At 39.3% G+C, this 17,924-nt stretch overlaps 1 protein-coding gene across 1 annotated transcript in view; it reads left to right on the top strand.

The window, feature by feature from the left end:
• Positions 1-2,860: 2,860 nt before the first annotated feature.
• Positions 2,861-17,924, top strand: part of PLCE1 (phospholipase C epsilon 1) — a 282,148-nt gene continuing 267,084 nt past the window's right edge. Inside the window, exon 1 of the mRNA XM_012557636.2 lies at positions 2,861-4,285. Coding sequence (XP_012413090.1) covers positions 3,080-4,285 — 1,206 coding nt within the window. The 5' untranslated portion in view covers positions 2,861-3,079. The remainder of the gene's footprint in view (positions 4,286-17,924) is intronic.

The raw sequence follows: 17,924 nt of genomic DNA on the forward strand, positions 1-17,924 counted from the left end.
TAAAGGTGTTAACAATCCCACTCTAATCCTCTTTAATATAAAATTACAATCACAAAATGGAGGACTGCCACACAATACTGGGAATCATGGCCCAGCCAAACTGATACACACATTTTTTTAGAGAACATAATTCAATCCATGATAGCTGCTATGAGTCGGAATCGACTCAGTGGCAACAGGTTTGGGTCTTTTGGTTTATCAACAATTAGGAGATGATCACCATCTAAGATAGCTTACCTTTGTTGACCAGCTTGAAAAGTTAGGGACTTCTTTATCAGACTGAGCCATGTGTCCCTCGTAATTCATATGTCTTGCCCATGATTGTACCTTTTGAAACACCATGAAGCAAGCCCATTTCCTCAAATTACCCACCTCATGGGTGAGAAAGGATGTATGTAATAGCTGTCATCTGAAGGCTTGGCCTGAAAAAGCTACCTGAAAAAGTAAAGCAGATATATTGAAACCAAGTTATTACTGTAAGTCACTAGAGTTATCTGTCTGTAAGTCACTAGAGTTATCTGTCTGTAAGTCACTAGAGTTATCTGTATAGTTCTTGACATGAAAAATTGTTCATGACGTTTTGAGTTAAAAAAGCAGTTACAGAACAGTGTGTACAGTATTATCCAGTATTTCTATAATTATATAGATATATCTCTATGTATACTGATGCCTAGAGAGAGCATTCTGAAAGGAAGTTTCCCAAAGTATTAACAGTGGTTATCTCTGGGTGGTGGGATTTGTGTTAAATTAAAATTTTTTTTTTTCTTGTGCTTTTCTGCATTGTTTGAAATTTTTTACCCTAAGCAGAGGCATTTTCCAAAGAAAAGCAAAATGAAACCAAGTTGGAGGGAGGACGTGAAAGGTAATAAGGGTTAGGAGGTTAAGCTAGGTCATAGCTGCTGGTTTATTCTCTGTAAAGTATCTGGTTGATAGGGTGTCATCTGTTCCTTTAAGGGGGTTGTGAAGACTTGCATGTGCTGGGAGCAGATGAGAGCTTGTGTTTGTACTTGAAAGGACATTTCTGTAAGGGAAGAAGGGTAGTTGATGACTCTTGGGAAAAGAAGAAGAAGGAGAAGAGGGGCATCTGTGTAGCAAAGGGCAAAGTCAGGGCAAAGGTGGTACTGGCAGCAGAGTGTGAACGCTGATCACTTTCCTTGGGAAGCACAGCTTTGCCTATGAAGAAATGATGTTCTTATCTTGAGCATCCTCTGTGGTCCCATAGTGCCTTGCAAATCCTTTCTAATTGTACTTGTCACATTGGATTGACATTTTTCAGTTTCCCCTCTCTTTATAAATGTGCAGGGAGGCACTAGCTATCTAGTTTATAACAGTACTCAATACAGAGCAGGTGTTCTGTAATTTGGAGAATAAAGATAGGCTAAATTATTTTTAAAATTATGCCTTTCATAAATTAAACATATTTATGCCTACTGATATTCAATGAGATTACTTCTTATTCAAACTAAACAGAAGAAGTTAAAGAAAAACATTAAAATTTTGTGGGAATAAAACTGGAAATACTGCCTAAAGCTGCTTTTTGAAATTGTTTAAATCTGCTATTTGCTCTCTGCTTGTCACATTTATTCTTGGTTCACTTTTTCCTGTTTTTCAGCCTTTTTTTTTTTGAGTAATTGAATATTTTTTAAGATTCTGATTTTTTTGCTTTACTACCTGTATCTTTTTTTTTTTTTAAATAAGTGTTTGCTTTAGGGTTAATAGTTTATATCTTTAACATCATAGTTTACCTTCAAGTAATATTATACCAGTTCATGAAAATAACTTTATAACAATTGATTTCCATATTCCCTCTTTTGATCTTTGTACTATTGTCATACATTTTATTTGTGCGTTTGTTAGAGGTCCCCATAATACATTATTATTTTTGCTTTAAACTGTCAATTATCTTGTAAAGTGCTTTTAAAAATTTTATGTTTACCCAATTATTTAAGATTCCCAGTACTCTTCATTCCTTTGTATAGACCCAGATTTCTATATGGATCATTTTCCTTCTGTCTGAATGACTTCTTTTATCATTTCTTGTAGTACAGGTCTGCTAGTGATGAATTCTTTCAGCTTTTGTATATCTTGAAAAGTATTTTATCTTCCTTTTTGAAAGATAGTTTTGCTAGATACAGAATTCTTGGTGGATATTATTTTTTCTTTCAGAGCTTTAAAGATTTGCTCCAGGCTCTTCTAGTATACATTGTTTCTTATAAGAAGTCAGCTGTCATCCTTATCTTTGTTCCTCTCTACTTAATATGTCTTTTCCTCTAGCTTCCTTGACCTCCTCGAATTCTCAGCTTTTTCTCTTCAACTCAGGAAAACACTGGGTTCTACCTGAGTCCCTCTTCCTTTCTCTGAAGCTTGTAAATACTGTAGGCAGTAAGCTAGGACAATTATAGGGCTCAATTCATTTGTTTTTTTCTTCCCTCAAGGACCACTGTGTTGCCTGTAGTCCAACGTCTGAAAACCATCGTCTTTTTGTTTGTTTTTTCCTCCCTATTTTTTAAAATTGTTTAAGATGGGAGTGTAAATCTGGTCTTTGTCTGGAAGCGGAAGTTCTGAAATGTTACATAACAAAAATAAATAGCTAAACATTACAACTAATTTCTGATTGTAAATCTCTTTCCTCAAAATTCGTCCATATTTTGTATTAGCTTAGATATATGAGCTCATATTACAAAATCCATTTAATGCCACAGTGTTTGACATTATTCCTTTTCTTACAGGACATGTTAAAACCGGATTTTTAAATCTTTGCAAGTTGGTGATGGATCAGAGTTGCAGAATGCAGTCTCAAATAAAAGTCTTCAAAAGAATTTGCTTCAAATAACAGAGGAAAGAAAATTGATCTACCAACTTAAAATCCTAATCTAGAAAAACATATTTTACACAATAGGAAGTTACAACTGTTGAAATTTATTTGGCTCCTAACGCATCTGAATGAAAGGAATTGCCATTTTCTCCAAAGAATTTTTATATATGAGATTAATTTAATAATCATTCATTTAAAAAAATTTTGATATGAGCACCAGAGAGGAGAAAAAGAGCAATAGCTAAAACCTGTGTGTTGGTCAAGATGACTTCTGAAGAAATGGCAGCTTCTGTTCTCATGCCTGTGACTCAGAGAAAAGTGGTATCTGCTCAGTCAGCTGCAGATGAAATTAGTGAAAAGGTCTCAGACATCAGTGTTCTGAAGGCACATACTGTCACTCAGAGTGGACAGACTTCTCATACCATCTCATGCCTGAACAAACTTAAAAAGGATTCTTCTGGAAGCTCCTTGCCCAAAATTATCTCAGTAGCAAGGAAGGAAATAATGAGCGATGAGAACAGTAATGAACAGTGTTGGGAGAAAAGCATGCCAGAGTCTGTGAAAAACCTTAACATTAACTCCAACAACATCCTGAAAAACCATCAGCATAGCCTTCCTCAGAGCCAGTTTTATGAAACGTGCAACTCTGTTGCAGAGGAAGGCCTGTGTTTAGAAACTGGAATTCCTTCTCCACTGGAAAGAAAGGTGTTCCCTGGAATTCAACTGGAAATGGACGGACATCCCATGGACATTAGCCCTTTAGGAAATCACTCAGCAATCATGGACACCAGCAGAGTACACCCTGACAACAACATGGCGGTATTTCATTTTCATTATGAAGTTGACAGAAGAATGTCAGACACTTTCTGTACCCTGTCGGATAACTTAATTTTGGATGATTGTGGAAATTGTGTGCCACTTCCTGGTGTTGGAGGGGAGCAAAAGGAAAATTACATGGCATATACTTGTAGCTTGATGGAATTGGCAAAAAACTGCGATAACAAGAATGGGCAACTGCAATGTGATCACTGTGACACCTTGAATGATAAATACTTGTGCTTCGAAGGTTCTTGCCAGAAGGTCAACATGGTATGTTCAAGGGATAGCTTTTGCAGGGAAGATTCTATTGACAGTCCACCTGCCAAGACTTTCCTGAGCCATTTTGAGGATTTCCCTGATGATTGTGAAGATGTAGAAGAAGATTTTTTTAAAAGCAAGAAGGAGCGGTCCACTCTGTTAGTCAGAAGATTTTGTAAAAATGACAAGGAAGTTAAGAAATCTGTGTATACCGGGACAAGGGCAATTGTAAGAACACTGCCTTCTGGCCACATTGGGCTGGATGCTTGGAGTTACATTGTTCAGAAGAGAAATGGTCTCTTACTGCCTCGTGACAAAGTAGTGGAACATCTATCAACAGCAGTAACTAGGCAAGATGGGAGCTGTTGCCTGTCAGAAGCCCAGTGGTATCCGGTAAGAGTTTAAGGTTTCTTTTGATCGTTTCTTCAAACTGGATCTTTTTAAAATTCAAATTGCCATTATCTTAACTCATGAAAAATGTTAAGCTCCATCAAATTATGGTCCTTAGGGGAAACATTTATAGTTACAGGAAACTGGTAGGCCTAACAGTTGATAACTGTCAAGACTGAGTTAACTCTTCAATGGTATAAGTAAGTAATAAAATACACATCCATGTGTCATTGGGAGTAGAGAAATTAGGCAGATTCCCTGGTTTCTGAATGCGGGATTACAAAACAAAGACTCCTAGGGGTGGAAAAATGACCCAACCACTGTTCGTTTAGTTGTGTCCTTCGGAGATATATGCCTGTGTCCTCTTCTACCATGTAGTTCATTGTTGTTTTTAGATCCCAAGACCTTAAGGCACCTAAGTCTGGCTTCCTGTCTTTTTCAACCAGTGGTCCCAGTTTCTTCCTTGTAGGCGTTCTTAACCTTTTTTATGCCATGGACCCTTTGGTGGAGGTTGGAGCTTATGGGCCCTGTCTCATAGTAAGGCTTTCAAACACATCAGATAAAATACAAAACATCATAAAGGAAACAAATTACGTAGAAATACATTTATCAAACTACTTTTTGAAATTGTGAAGTAGCAATATAACACACTAAAAAAAATGGCATCAAGTGATGCGTTACCTTCATAATTCCAAAGTAGTGGTGAATATAAGTGAAGTAACTAACCATCTTGGTCAGCCTGGGACTTTCCCAGGTTTCACACTGAAAGTCCCACATCCCAGGGAACCCCTCAGTCCTGGGGAAACTGGTGGTTGGTCACATGAAATGTAAATAGTATTTTAGGATATCTGCCACATTTATAATATGATATGGAACTATCTGTGATTTCTATTGGTGACAAAAATCACAGATACTGTTAACAGCTACTGAGATTTGTTGTCTCTATTCAGAATAGAAGGAAATGCTAAATTTCCATTTGAGATTAGTGAAAATATTTACCTTTTTTTTAAAATCTAAATTTCCAAACCCACTGAACTCTATTCACAGACCTCCCTCTCTAGGTTAAGAATACTGCTCAAGAAAAACCCATGATCAGACTACCCCCTTTGTACGGGATTCTTACATTTGAAGACAGCTCCACATGTCCTCCTGGTTTTCTCTTCTTGACTGAACAGCCCTGTTTCCTTCAACTGTTGTTTTGTAAAACTGTTTCTAGAATTCTCACAGTCCAGTTTGTCACAGTCCCTTTAAAACTTGTCCCCAGAAATAAACACACAGTTATGTGTTTAGGAAAAAAAAAAAAAAACCTTTTATTGAAATATAACTAAAATATTTTTACTTTCATCATCATTATCAATCATGGTAGGTAACACTTATCATTTAACATGTGCCAGGCTTTGGGCTAAATGATTTACATATGCAGTCATCTCAACTACCCTGATACTGGTATTATTAACCCCATTATACTGCTAAGAAAACTGAATCTCAGGGAAGTCGTGTATCTTCTCCAAAGTCACTTAGCCAGTAAGTACTATAACTAGGATTGTAATCCAGGCAGCCCCCACTCTTACGTAGCCTCTCACGGTCCAGTCCGGAAAGAAATAAAACTTAGAGTAAGCTTTTAAAGGGATAGAGGAATTTTGTTCATTTCAGTCTGTGGATTGAGGAGCCCCATTCACCAATGCCTATGGTACCTCAGTCTTGGCCGCGTTAAATATGCTGGTTGTCAACCCTTGGTTGCCCATTATAATTACTGGGGGAGTTCTTAAAAAATACTGCGTTCAGGCCCCATTCTGGACCACTGAATCAGCATCACTGGGGTACGGCACAGCCTGGGTGTTTTTCCAAAGTTCTCCTGGTGATTCAGTGGAGTTGAGAGCCACTGGCCAGGTGCTGAAACTGAGCTCATTGCTTTTTTGGTCAGGACATTTTGGAAATATTTGCTCTGCCCTAAAGACTGTGACCTTACCTGGACTCTCAGGAATGTCAGGGCTGACCTTGTACTCTGCCTGCAGATCCTTCTTTCTATGCATTCCACTGCTCACACCCAGCAAGTGTCAGCAGACTAGTTTCTGTGTCCCCACATGAAACCTGAGCCACAGGTAATGTGATTTCAGCTACCAACATGCTCCCCAGCACTGCTGTCCAAAGTTTGTCCACATGAGAGAAAGGATCCTGTAACAGGGATGCGTGTCCTCTTCTGCTGTGCTGTGCCCTGTGATGATTTGTATAATATGCCCCTGCCCTTCCAGGACACTGCTGCCAAAAGTAACATATCATTCCATTTAAAAATGCAGTGATTTTTAAAATCATGTATACTTGAAGTTGAGTATTAAGAACAAAACAGAGACAACAGCAACTCGAAAGATTAGATGGGAACCTTAGGGGGCAGTGAGTTCATGTTAATGGGGAGGAACAATTCAGAAGAGGAGGAGGAGAATGGTTGCAAAACTCGAAGAATATAATCAATGTCACTAAATTGTACATGTAGAAACTGTTGAATTGGTGTATGTTTTGCTGTGTACTCAACAAGAACAACAAAATAAATAAAATTTAGGAAGAAAAAGTCATTCAGAGGTTGAAAACAAAACAAAACAAAACAAATTTGACTATAGCGAAGTGAACAGAAATACATTGTTTCACAACCATTATAATAGTCTCCCCCACACATTATATAGACACGGGGGTCATGAATCTGGTATAAATTTCAGAATAGTTTTTGGCATGCCTGCACTCATTCTTCAGTTTACCTTTCTGCCGTCCTGCTGCTGCTTCTAAGAATGTTTTCACTAATCCTTAGCTCAAACCTGCCCCTGTCAGTGTGTCAGATGCCCAGGGATGGTTAATTTCCATGGAAGGAACTGGAGGGATGATGCAAATCGGCTCCTCCCTGCTTCTTCGTCTCTGGAGGCTGGGCGAAGTTGCCACATCTGTGTCAGAGTGGACGCCAGAAACTTCTCCCCCTTCTCTTTGACCAGGCTATAGGCATTTTTATTAACAGTCAAAAATGACTTGACAGCACCTAACAGCAACAAAAAAGATAAGTCTGAGGTAGGCTGGATGTCCTTCTGACCTTTTTTAATTAAGGGGAGATTTCTGACAAGTAGATCCCTTTCTGAACATTCAAAACACACTATTGCAGGGACTAATCAGTATTTCCTAGTGTGGTATTCTGTGCATCTTGTTTTTTAGTTTAGAACCTGCTGAAATCTTCTTCAAAAGCTGCACACGTGAATTGTAACCATGTTCGCCTAGCCTCTATGAATTGTTTCTTTCACCTAAAAAATGCAGACCATAATATTATGCCACCTGTTCTTGATTTCTTATTATTATTTAATGTCTGTCCATCCTGGTTCCCCCAGTCAAATTGTAAATTTATGTCACAAAACAATTTGTGTATTAACTGTTTAATGAGAAACTAATTTGCTATGTAAACTTTCACCTAAATCATAATTTAAAAAATTGTGAATTTATTAAGGGCAAGAACTGGGTCTTATCCTTTTTTCTATTCTTCATAACTCCTCCCCCCTCCAAAAAGAAAAAAAAAACAGTTGCCATGGAGTTGATTCCAATTCATGGTGACCACATGTGTGTGGGAGTGGAACTGTACTCCATAGAGTTTTCAGTGGCTGAGTTTTCAGAAGTAGATCACTAGGACTTTCTTCTGAGGTACCTCTGGGTGGACTGGAACTGCCAACCTTTAGATTAGCAGCCAAGCATGTTAACCATTTGTGCCACCCAGGGACTCCCTATTCTCCGTAGTGTAAGCTTAATGTCAGGTATATAGAAAACAGGACAAGGTCGTGGTTAGAAATGTGGTCTGTGGAGTCAGTCTGCTTGAACTTAAGTTATGACTCTAAGTTCGCTGCTTACTAGCTGTGTGACCCCAGGCAAGTTGTTTAACCCCTTTGTCCCTAACTCCCTTTATATGTAAACTGGGAGAAATGGGGTTATTGTGGGGATTACCTGAAATGCTACCTGTAAAGTCCTCAGTACAATGCTCAGCCTGGCGTAATGTTACTATTCTCACTCTGGCCATTTACTACATGCTTTGTGAACAGGTTCACATTTGACCTCACCTGCCGTTGCTAGCTTCTTACACAATGAAGTTGACAGCCGTATGAATTTGAATGTATTGTCCTCAGTCTATGATGTGGTCGCTTGAACACTCCTTCCCACACATTTAAAGAAAGTGCTTGGCTGCTAACCGAAAGGTCGGCGGTTCAAACCCACCAGCAGCAGCCTCATCAACATGTAAAGCTAGTGTTTTTTGGTTTGGCTTATTATGATGTTTTAAAAAACACAGGTTTTAATGTTAATATTGTATAAATGTACGCACCTTGGGGAACTATATGAATGATGGTATTATACCATAATTGTATACAGTTGTGAAAATGTTTTAAAAGTTATACAGCAAAGACACTCGTATAAAACCATCAAGAGATTGTAATGTTCTAGAATCTATATATGAAAGTAAATGATACTGCATGTAGACATGGGGTCAGTGAGGGGACAAGCATAATTTTAACTGTTAAGCTTCACATAAAAAATTTACAAAAAATCTTTCTCCAGTGTTTGCTGTATTATCTTACTGTTCATGATAAATAAATGTAAAGGAACATGCAAAAACAACAACAACAAAAACAGATGTGACAGTCTCCTCTGTAAAGATGTACAGCCTTGGAAACCCTGTGGGGCAGTTCTGCTTTGTCCTGTAGGGTCGCTATGAGTTGGAATTGACTTGATGGTAGTTTGGTTTTATTATTTGTCCAATTAATTCCAGGAATTTTTAATTTTTTTCTTGGATGCATTGGTCCATATGATCCAATTAATTTAAATTTGCACAGCTGTGTAGAGAAGAATAGGTCTCAGAGGAAGGCATTAGTGAGGATTAATGCTTGCTGACTGACTAACTACATTGGTATCCTCCTCCCTCTGCTTGTGAAAAATTAAAACCTGTTACAGTCATACTCCCTCTCTCTGGCTTGATTTATTGGCTCCACAGGACAGCATATTTTGGCAAGTGGCTAAAGCCTCTAGGTTAAAGTTTGGTTAAGGGTGATTTTCCTTTTTAAAAAATTATCTCCCTGCCTAAACTTGGAGGAGTTTAGATACTTAGAGTTATCTTGAAGGTGAAGTACAAGAAGTTCCTACTGGATTCATTCATGTAACATGGGTTCCACATGCATTAAATGATGGAACATGAAGAAAGCAAGGTGGCCAGGGCAGAAAGTCCACCAGCTTTTGTATTATCATTTCGTTGATTTCTTTGCTTTGATCCACAAGATGATTTACTGTACAAGAATGTGTATGTTAAAAATTAAAAAAAAACAACTTATTTTTTAAAAAATCAGACTAAAAAAATAAAACATGGAAGGTCTAAATCAGCTTCTGTGTTTTTAGTTGCTATTCTGCATTCTTCTCTAAAATGTGTTTTTCTTCACACTTTATTCTACTCTCTAGCTCAGAAAATTAAACTTCAGAGGCAATGATAATTTTTTGAGTGTCTGGCAAAAATACCCATGTCAGTTTATATGTCTTTGATTCTACATTTTGTCTCTTTCAAATTGAACTGAACTGAGCCTTGGGAGAGAGATAATGCCTCTGTTATATATTAAGGGACCAACTGACAGTAAATTTATCTTCTAAGTTGTGACTTTCATGGATGATCAAATTTCCATTTCAGTCATTGCCAGCTTTTAGCTCTGCTGTCTAGTGTTGTAAGAGCTGGCTGTTGAAACAGCAGCATGTCTTGTTTCTGGTCTGGAAATTTGGCCACCCGTAGGTTGGGTACAATTTGGATCTTGATATAACCAAAATTTAGTGAGGTGCTTAGACTAAGCTGAAAGCCCTGCGTGGTGGCATGCCAGGTGGCCTCCTCTGTTACTAAGGGTTGTGTTGGGTTCATGTCATGGGTGCTGGACAATGAGCACAGTGAAAGGGACTCCAGCTCTGGTTAGCCCTGGGCTGTTTAGTCACATCTGGTACATCAGTGGAAAGTATGATGGGCTGTCAGAGGCTGGCGCTGTGATGATTGGATGACTTTCCTTTATTAGCTGCTTCAAGGCAGTTTAGGATACATTTACTTCCACATCTCCGTAATTATGTACACCACTCCTTGTGGAATGAAAAGCCCTGACCCTGGCTCTAGTTGAAGGTGAACGCACTCATGGCCACTGTTCTTATGGTAGCCTTGAAGCAGTATTTCTTTTTCCTTTTGTCCAGATGTCCTCCTGCGTAATGAGAATTCACAGCTGGAGAGGCCCCACTCCTGAGAATGGGCCATGGTTAGTATGTGGCCAGAAAAGGATCAGGGCCAGTGGGCAAGGATGAGGCCATCAGGTGGAGTCCTGATCTAATCCACACCCGGCATTTTACAGAGGAGAGGCTCAGGCAGCGCGGCCCCGAGAATGACCTCCCCAGAGTTGAGTGATGGGGGTGAGCTCCTCCTCTTGGCCTCCCCGGGTCCTGATTCAAGTATAGCAGTACGCTCTGGGCTTATAGGTGTCCTGGGGATTGTGGGGAGGGAGGTTTCCTCTCTGGTGACTGAATGATTTGGGCTTCAAAGATTTGCAGCATTAGTGGGGGGTGACCATACCCTGCCCCCCATGACTAGACTAACTGGTAGACCAGGCAGGGCCCTGCCTGAAAATCTGTTCTCAAGCAGTGGTCATTTTCTGGCCCTGAAGAGCCCCAGGACACCCAAATAGTGCCATCACAGTTGTTCTTTCTTCTGGTGGCTGGCCTGGGCATATTCAGGTCCTCAGATTAAGTAAAGTCCTGCAAAGCTCAGACATCCAAACATCTAATCCCAAGGCTCAGCCCCTTGCCTTGAATCCCAGCCCCTTCTGTCTCATTTAGGCCATCACCCTCAAGCCCTCAGAAGGAGCTCAGCAGAAAGACATCTCAACCTTCTGCAACACAAACACATGTTATCTTTCCAAGAGTAAGGAGAGCCCCATCTTTTGAAACACAATAGCACTTCTCCTTAAAGGGGAGGAGAAACACTTTGATTTCTTTTTGCTGAGTCATCCTCCCGGAGAATGAGCAGAAAAGACTCTTTTTAACTACCACAAACTAATAAATACGTACATAGTCGACACATGGTGTTCTGCACTTGAAGTCAATGGCAGAAATAGGACCAGAAATGAGTCTGTTTGCAGGGAGCTGGTGCTTGCTTAGAGTAGGTCCGACGAGGAAACATAGGACTAGTTTCACTGAAATGCAGGGAAGAAGCCAGAAGTCATTTGGATAAAGCAGAATTGAGTGGAAACCCACTCTTTTGATGCTAGGGAGTTGTGAGAGAGCATTCAGGAAGACACGTGACCGAAACTGTTAGCAGCGAATGACAGACTGTCACTGAGGCAGAGCAACGGAAATACATCAGCAGAGCAGGGCTTATATATGTTAACTATATAAATTATACAAATGAATAGCATAATCCTACATTTTGAGATGCATACTCTGTTCATTTTTTTACATATTAGCAATTTTGTAATAGTACAGCATAAAGAGTGATAGCATAGAGAGATAATTTGTCTTTTCTCTTGCATTTGAGCAAAATGCTAGGGCAAATTTAATTTTTTAAATAGCCTTTGAGATACAGCTGAGATATAATTCGCATCTCATGCAGTTTATCCATTTAGAGTGTACAGTGTTTTTTAGTATATTCACAGGATTGTGCAATGATCATCACAATCTAATCATATAACATTTTTGTCATCCCCCAAAAGAAACCTTGTACCAATTAACAATCACTCCCATTTCCCCCAAATCCCCACCAACCTTAAAAAAAAAACAACCCAAACCCGTTGCTGTTGAGTCGATTATGACTCATAGCGACCCTTTAGGACAGAGTAGAACTGCCCCGTAGGGTTTCCAAGGAGCAGCTGATGGATTCAAACTGCCAGCCTTTTGGTTAGCAGCCAAGTCCTGAACCACTGCACCACTAGGCCTCCCCACCAACCTTAGGCAATCACTAATCTACTTTCTGTCTCTATAGATTTGCCTATCCTATACACTTCATATAAATGAAAATCATACAGTATGTGGTCTTTTGTGACTGGCTTCTTTCACTTAGCATAATGTTTTCATTGTGGCATGTATCAGTATTTCATTCCTTTTTATTGCTGAATAATATTCCACTGTATGGATATACTACATTTTATTTATTCACTCATTAGTTGATGGACATTTGGGTTGTTTCCATTTTTTGGCTCTTATGAATAATGCTGCTGCTATGAACATTCATGTACAAGTTTTTGTGTGGGCATATATTTTCATGTCTCTTGGGTATATAGTTACGAGTGGAATTGCTGGGTCATATTGGAGCCCTGGTAGCACAGTGGTTAAGTGCTACAGCTGCTAACCAAAAGGTTGGCAGTTCAAATCCACCATCTGCTCCTTGGAAACCCTATGCGGCAGTTCTACCCTTTCCTTTAGGGTCGCTGTGTGTCAGAATCAACTTGACGGCAACAGGTTTGTTTTTTTTTGGGTTTGGTTAGGCCTATGATCTGTTTTAAGTTAATTTTTGTGTATGGTGTGAGGTACTTCCTTCTTTTCCATGTCTATATTTTGTTACCCCTGCACGATTTGTTGAAAAGACTTCTTTTCCCATTGAGTGGTCTTGGCACCCTTGTCGAAAATCAATTGACTCTAAATGTAAAGGTTTTTATCTCTACTCTCAGTTCTCTTCTTATGATGTCTTTTTCTAGGTTTGGTATCAAGGTAATACTGGCCTTAGAGAGTAAACTGGGAAGTGTTCTCCCCTCTCCTACTTTTTGGAAGAGTTTGTAAAGGATTGGTATTGATTCTTCTTTGGATGTTTGGTAGAGTTCCACGGTGAAGCCAACTGGGTCTGGGTTTTTCTTTGTGGGAAGTTTTTATATTTTGTAATATTTACTTTTCATTCATTGACTAGAATAGGTGTTCCCCTCCACCCCAACTTCTCAACTTATTGTTGATAATGTCCTGTAAAATTTTAGGGTTAAGTCTGAGAAAACCACTCATATATACACTGTAAGATTTTAGGGCATATAAGTTGCCTGGTACCATGACCTGTCTTCAATACTCTTTGAATTAATGGCTTTCATTTACCAGTTTGAAATCAGTGTGCTCATGCCATGATGCTGAGTGAGTTGGTACAGTTGGCATCAAGAGTATTCCTGGTAGTCATTCCTATACAAGGATTGCTAGCCATAATTTAACTATATAGATATGTACACATACTGTATAAATATATCTCACTAAACCAAAACTAAGCAAACCCCAAACTCAACATTTCTTCATCCAGATCCCCAAAGTGTCTAAAATTAAAAAACAAACCCATTGCCACTGAGTCGATTCCAACTCTTAGCGACCCTGTAGGACAGAGTAGAACTGCACCATAGGATTTCCAAGGAGTGGTTGGTGGATTTGAACTGCAGACCTTTTGGTTAGCAGCCGAGCTCTTAACCACTGAGCTACCAGGGCTCCAAAGTGTCTATAGTCACTCCAGTACCATGTTACACAAGGGGAAGTGTGATGAAGGGGAAGATGGTGAGGAGAGAAGCACTAATTCTGGTTGGCACGTGATACTTCACATAAAGGAATTTTCCAGATAACTGAAGCTTATTCTCTACGTGTCAACCATTTTCTTTTAATAAAGAGTGTCAACATAACAGTGATGGGAAAATCACATTGATTAAGGGTAGGGTTGCACAGCGATTATTGTAATTGCTGTCAATAAGGTGTACACCTGTAGAAAGTTGAACTGGCAAAAGTCGTGTAATAGATATATTTACAACAATGCCAAAAAAAAAAAAACAAAAAAAACCCAACAACAACAAAAGAGTAGCTGCTGAGGCTGCTTATGTACAACCAGGAGTTGAACCCAGGTCTGGCTGCCTCTGAAGCCTATGGTCTTAACGTCCTCAGACGTTCCTCTGGAAGATTCTGATGTAACTCCGTCTTATAACTTGGCAGAGCAGAGGTTCTCTTATTAAATGTGCAAATGTTGAGTTGGATGAGTCTTCGAGTTGTTCTTTTCTTCAAATGTGAGCTGGGTGTGACCTTTGGATGAAATAGGAGACAGGGGGAACAATATCAATTCTTAATGTGAGGGGTGAGCTGGCTATTGAAATGGCTAAGATTTATTTTTATGACTCAGCCTGCTAGGGGGAGGAAACCAAGCCCGAAGGTTTGAATTTTTCACCGAATTGCTATAATTTAGAAGTACATTTAAAAATTTTTAAAAGTAAGTAAGCAAGAACAAAGTCCAAAGCAAACTATACAGATCTGACTCGGAATCTATAGCTTATTTATGATCATGCTGTGATACCCGAAACAACCAGAAACCTAATTTTGTATTTTTCCATTTTAATTTAAAGCTTTCTGTGATCGTCAAGGGTTCTGACCAGCTGACATGACTATGAAAAACATTACTCAGAAACATTTCTTTTCATAGTCACCCCATGAAATGAAGATTTCACCTACTTCATGAGGCAGGAGAAAAATTGAGCTGGTTATGTATTCAAGCGCTTAGCAAGTTATTATAAAATCTCCCTGAAGCTATAACTTTTCTCGTCTTATTCTATGCTCTAAGGATGTGGTTCTTTTTTGAGCGAGGTACCTGAAGAAAAAGGAGACCAAAAACTATGGCAGAAATATCTAGAATAGGCAAACGCATAGAAACAGAGCTTATTGCTTATTACCAGGCACAGGAGGGAGAGGGGATAGGGCGTTATTGCCTAAGGGGTAGTGAGTTTCTGTTTGGGGTGATGACATTTTGGAATTAGATAGTGGTGATGGTTGCACAACATGGTGAATGTAATTAATGTCGCCGAATTATACACTTAAAAGTGGTTAAAAAGGCTATTTTTTGTTATATATATACTTTATCACATGAAATTAAAGTAAAACAAAACAACAAAACCTATTGTGGATGCAGCAAAACAAAACCGTAGGCCACCTGTTTCCTTTCATAAATGCTGCAAGCATCGAGTTAAACCTACTTACCGAAACCCGATTCTTTGGTTTCCATTTCATGGTGCTGGCCGAGTTTCAGTAACTTCACTTTCAACTTGAGATTAGGTAACTTTTGTTGCCAACACCTAGTTCAATTTATCCCTATGGTTTAATAGACTATAGAATCAATTTGTTAGTAGACTCTGTTGAGTAATTCAGCTTCAGGAGGATTTAGCACCATATTAGGAACCGTGACACTTGAATGGAGAGTGTGGATGTGCCTCGAGAGCCAGCATGTGGGAGTTTGGCAGCTGGAAAGCCCCATGGCTTCAGTTTTTCCAGATTGTCTACACTTCCATCAAGTAGTAATTTCTTAGCCTTAAAAAACTCTATTCTAGAACAAAGGAGAAATTCATTTCAGCTCTAAATTGGTGAATCCAAAGCTTGTTTAGTAGCAAATGCATTGTTTTTCTCATTAACAAGGCCAAAGAGATGGTCTCAGGCCCCAGATGGACCAGCCAGTTCTCCTTTTGATGGCCACAAACCAAATATGGGCACCATAATGGTGATGTGACTCTGGCATGACTGATGTTTTGAGGATAATTCCATTATTATAGTGACCATATTTTCCAAATAAAAAATTGGGAACTTTTTATTGAGAGAACAGAGGGGCAGGATATTTGAAATTGAGACTGAACCAATGAACCAGTGCAAACCTAATTTGTTGCTAGAAAAATCAGGAGCCTCAAAATGAATGACTTGATAATGTGGCACAGAACCATGCAAAGACAACACAGTAGAAGCCCAGAATGAAATCCAGTGTATATTTTTCTCAGAATTCGTGTTTTTCTGTATTTTTGTCAAGCATTTGGTTGTCACCATGCTTTGGAGGTATGAAGATAATGAAATAGATTCGTTTTAAACATCAGGGTATGCTCAGCTAAATGAGGGTTGTCCCTTTCCAAGAAATCATCTTGAAAGGCTGCCCCCATTTTCCATTTATGCTGCCATTACTCAAAATGTCTTCATCCCTTGAGCTTGGATTGAGATTTTAAAAACAGTTTATTCAAGCATTCTGGCTAATGCTGGTTTGGGTCAACATTGATATATGACTGTGAGGGAGTACAGTTGATTTTATTGGGCTTCTTGTAAACTGACTGGGTTGGCAGTTCCAGATGAGGTGTTCTGAAAATGTTTTGAGCAAAGGTAAAATGATAAGTTTTGTACATAACACAAACATGTGCATAAATTTGGTCATTGCTTCATGGGCATGCCTACTTTTTTCTTCAATATTGATGGGCAGTTCAGAGGCACCCACGAGCTAGTAATGCACCTTTGTGTGAATTAGAAAAGTGTATCTGTTCCAGGTAGACTCAGCCCCATGGGCACAAAGCTCGTGCTGCAGGGAAGATTGGAATTTAGCCCCATTCCCTTGGCTAACATGCCCTTGTATGGTGCACAACATGCCCAGCCAGGGTGATCTGGGTAGTACCATGTGGAATAGAATCAAAAGAGCTACTGGAGCCTAAGGCTATACTTGTTTTTCTCTTGGATTTGTTTATTGTGTGCCCAGCATAGTGGAGTCCAGTGAGTTCCAATGGCCTGAATAGAAAAATTAAATTGGCCCAGCATGAATGTGTCTCTGTTGTTAGGTGCAGTTGAGTCAGTTCCAATTCATAGCAACCCTATGTACAACAGAACAAAACACTGACCAGTCCTGTGCCATCCTCACAATCCTTGCTATGTTTGAAGCCATCATTGCAGCCACTGTGTCAGTGCATATCATTGAGGGTCGTCTTCTTTTTCGCTGACCCTCTACTTTACCAAGCATGATGTCCTTCTCCAGGGACTGATCCTTCCTGATAACGTGTCCAAAGTACGTGAGATGAAGTCTCACCACCCTTGCCTCTAAGGAGCATTCTGGCTGTACTTCTTCCAAGACAGATTTGTTTGTTCTTCTGGCAGTTCATGGTATATTCAATATTCTTCTCCATCACCACAATTCAAGGGCATCAATTCTTCTTCGGTCTTCATTATTTGTTGTCCAGCTTTCACGTGCATATGAGGCGATTGAAAATACCATGGCTTGGGGCAGGCACACCTTAGTCCTCAAAGTGACCTCTTTGCTTTTTAACACTTTTTAAGAGGTCTTTTGCAGCAGATTTGCCCAATGCAATATGTCGTTTGATTTCTTCACTGCAGCTTCCATGGGCATTGATTGTGGATTCGAGTAAAATGAAATCCTTGACAACTTCAATCTTTTCTCCATTATCATGATGTTGCTTATTGGTCCAGTTGTGAGGATTTTTGTTTTCTTTATGTTGAGGTGTAATCCTTACTGAAGACTATAGTCTTTAATCTTCTTCAGTAAGTGCTTCAAGTCTTCTTGACTTTGAGCAAGCAAAGTTGTGTCATCTGCATACCACAGGTTGTTAATGAGTCTTCTTCCAATCCTGATGCCATGTTCTTCTTCGTATAGTCCAGCTTCTCGGATTATTTGCTTAGCATACAGATTGAATAAATATCGTGAAAGGATACAAGCCTGACGCACACCTTTTCTGATATTAAACCACACAGTATCCCCTTGCTCTGTTCAAGCGAGTGCTTCTTGATCTAAGTACAGGTTCCTCATGAGCACAATTAAGTGTCCTGGAATTCTCATTCTTTGCAATGATTTCTGTAATTTGTTATGATCCAC

Source organism: Trichechus manatus, unplaced genomic scaffold, assembly GCF_000243295.1.
Source record: "Trichechus manatus latirostris isolate Lorelei unplaced genomic scaffold, TriManLat1.0 scaffold00007, whole genome shotgun sequence".
Taxonomy (NCBI): Eukaryota; Metazoa; Chordata; class Mammalia; order Sirenia; family Trichechidae; genus Trichechus; species Trichechus manatus.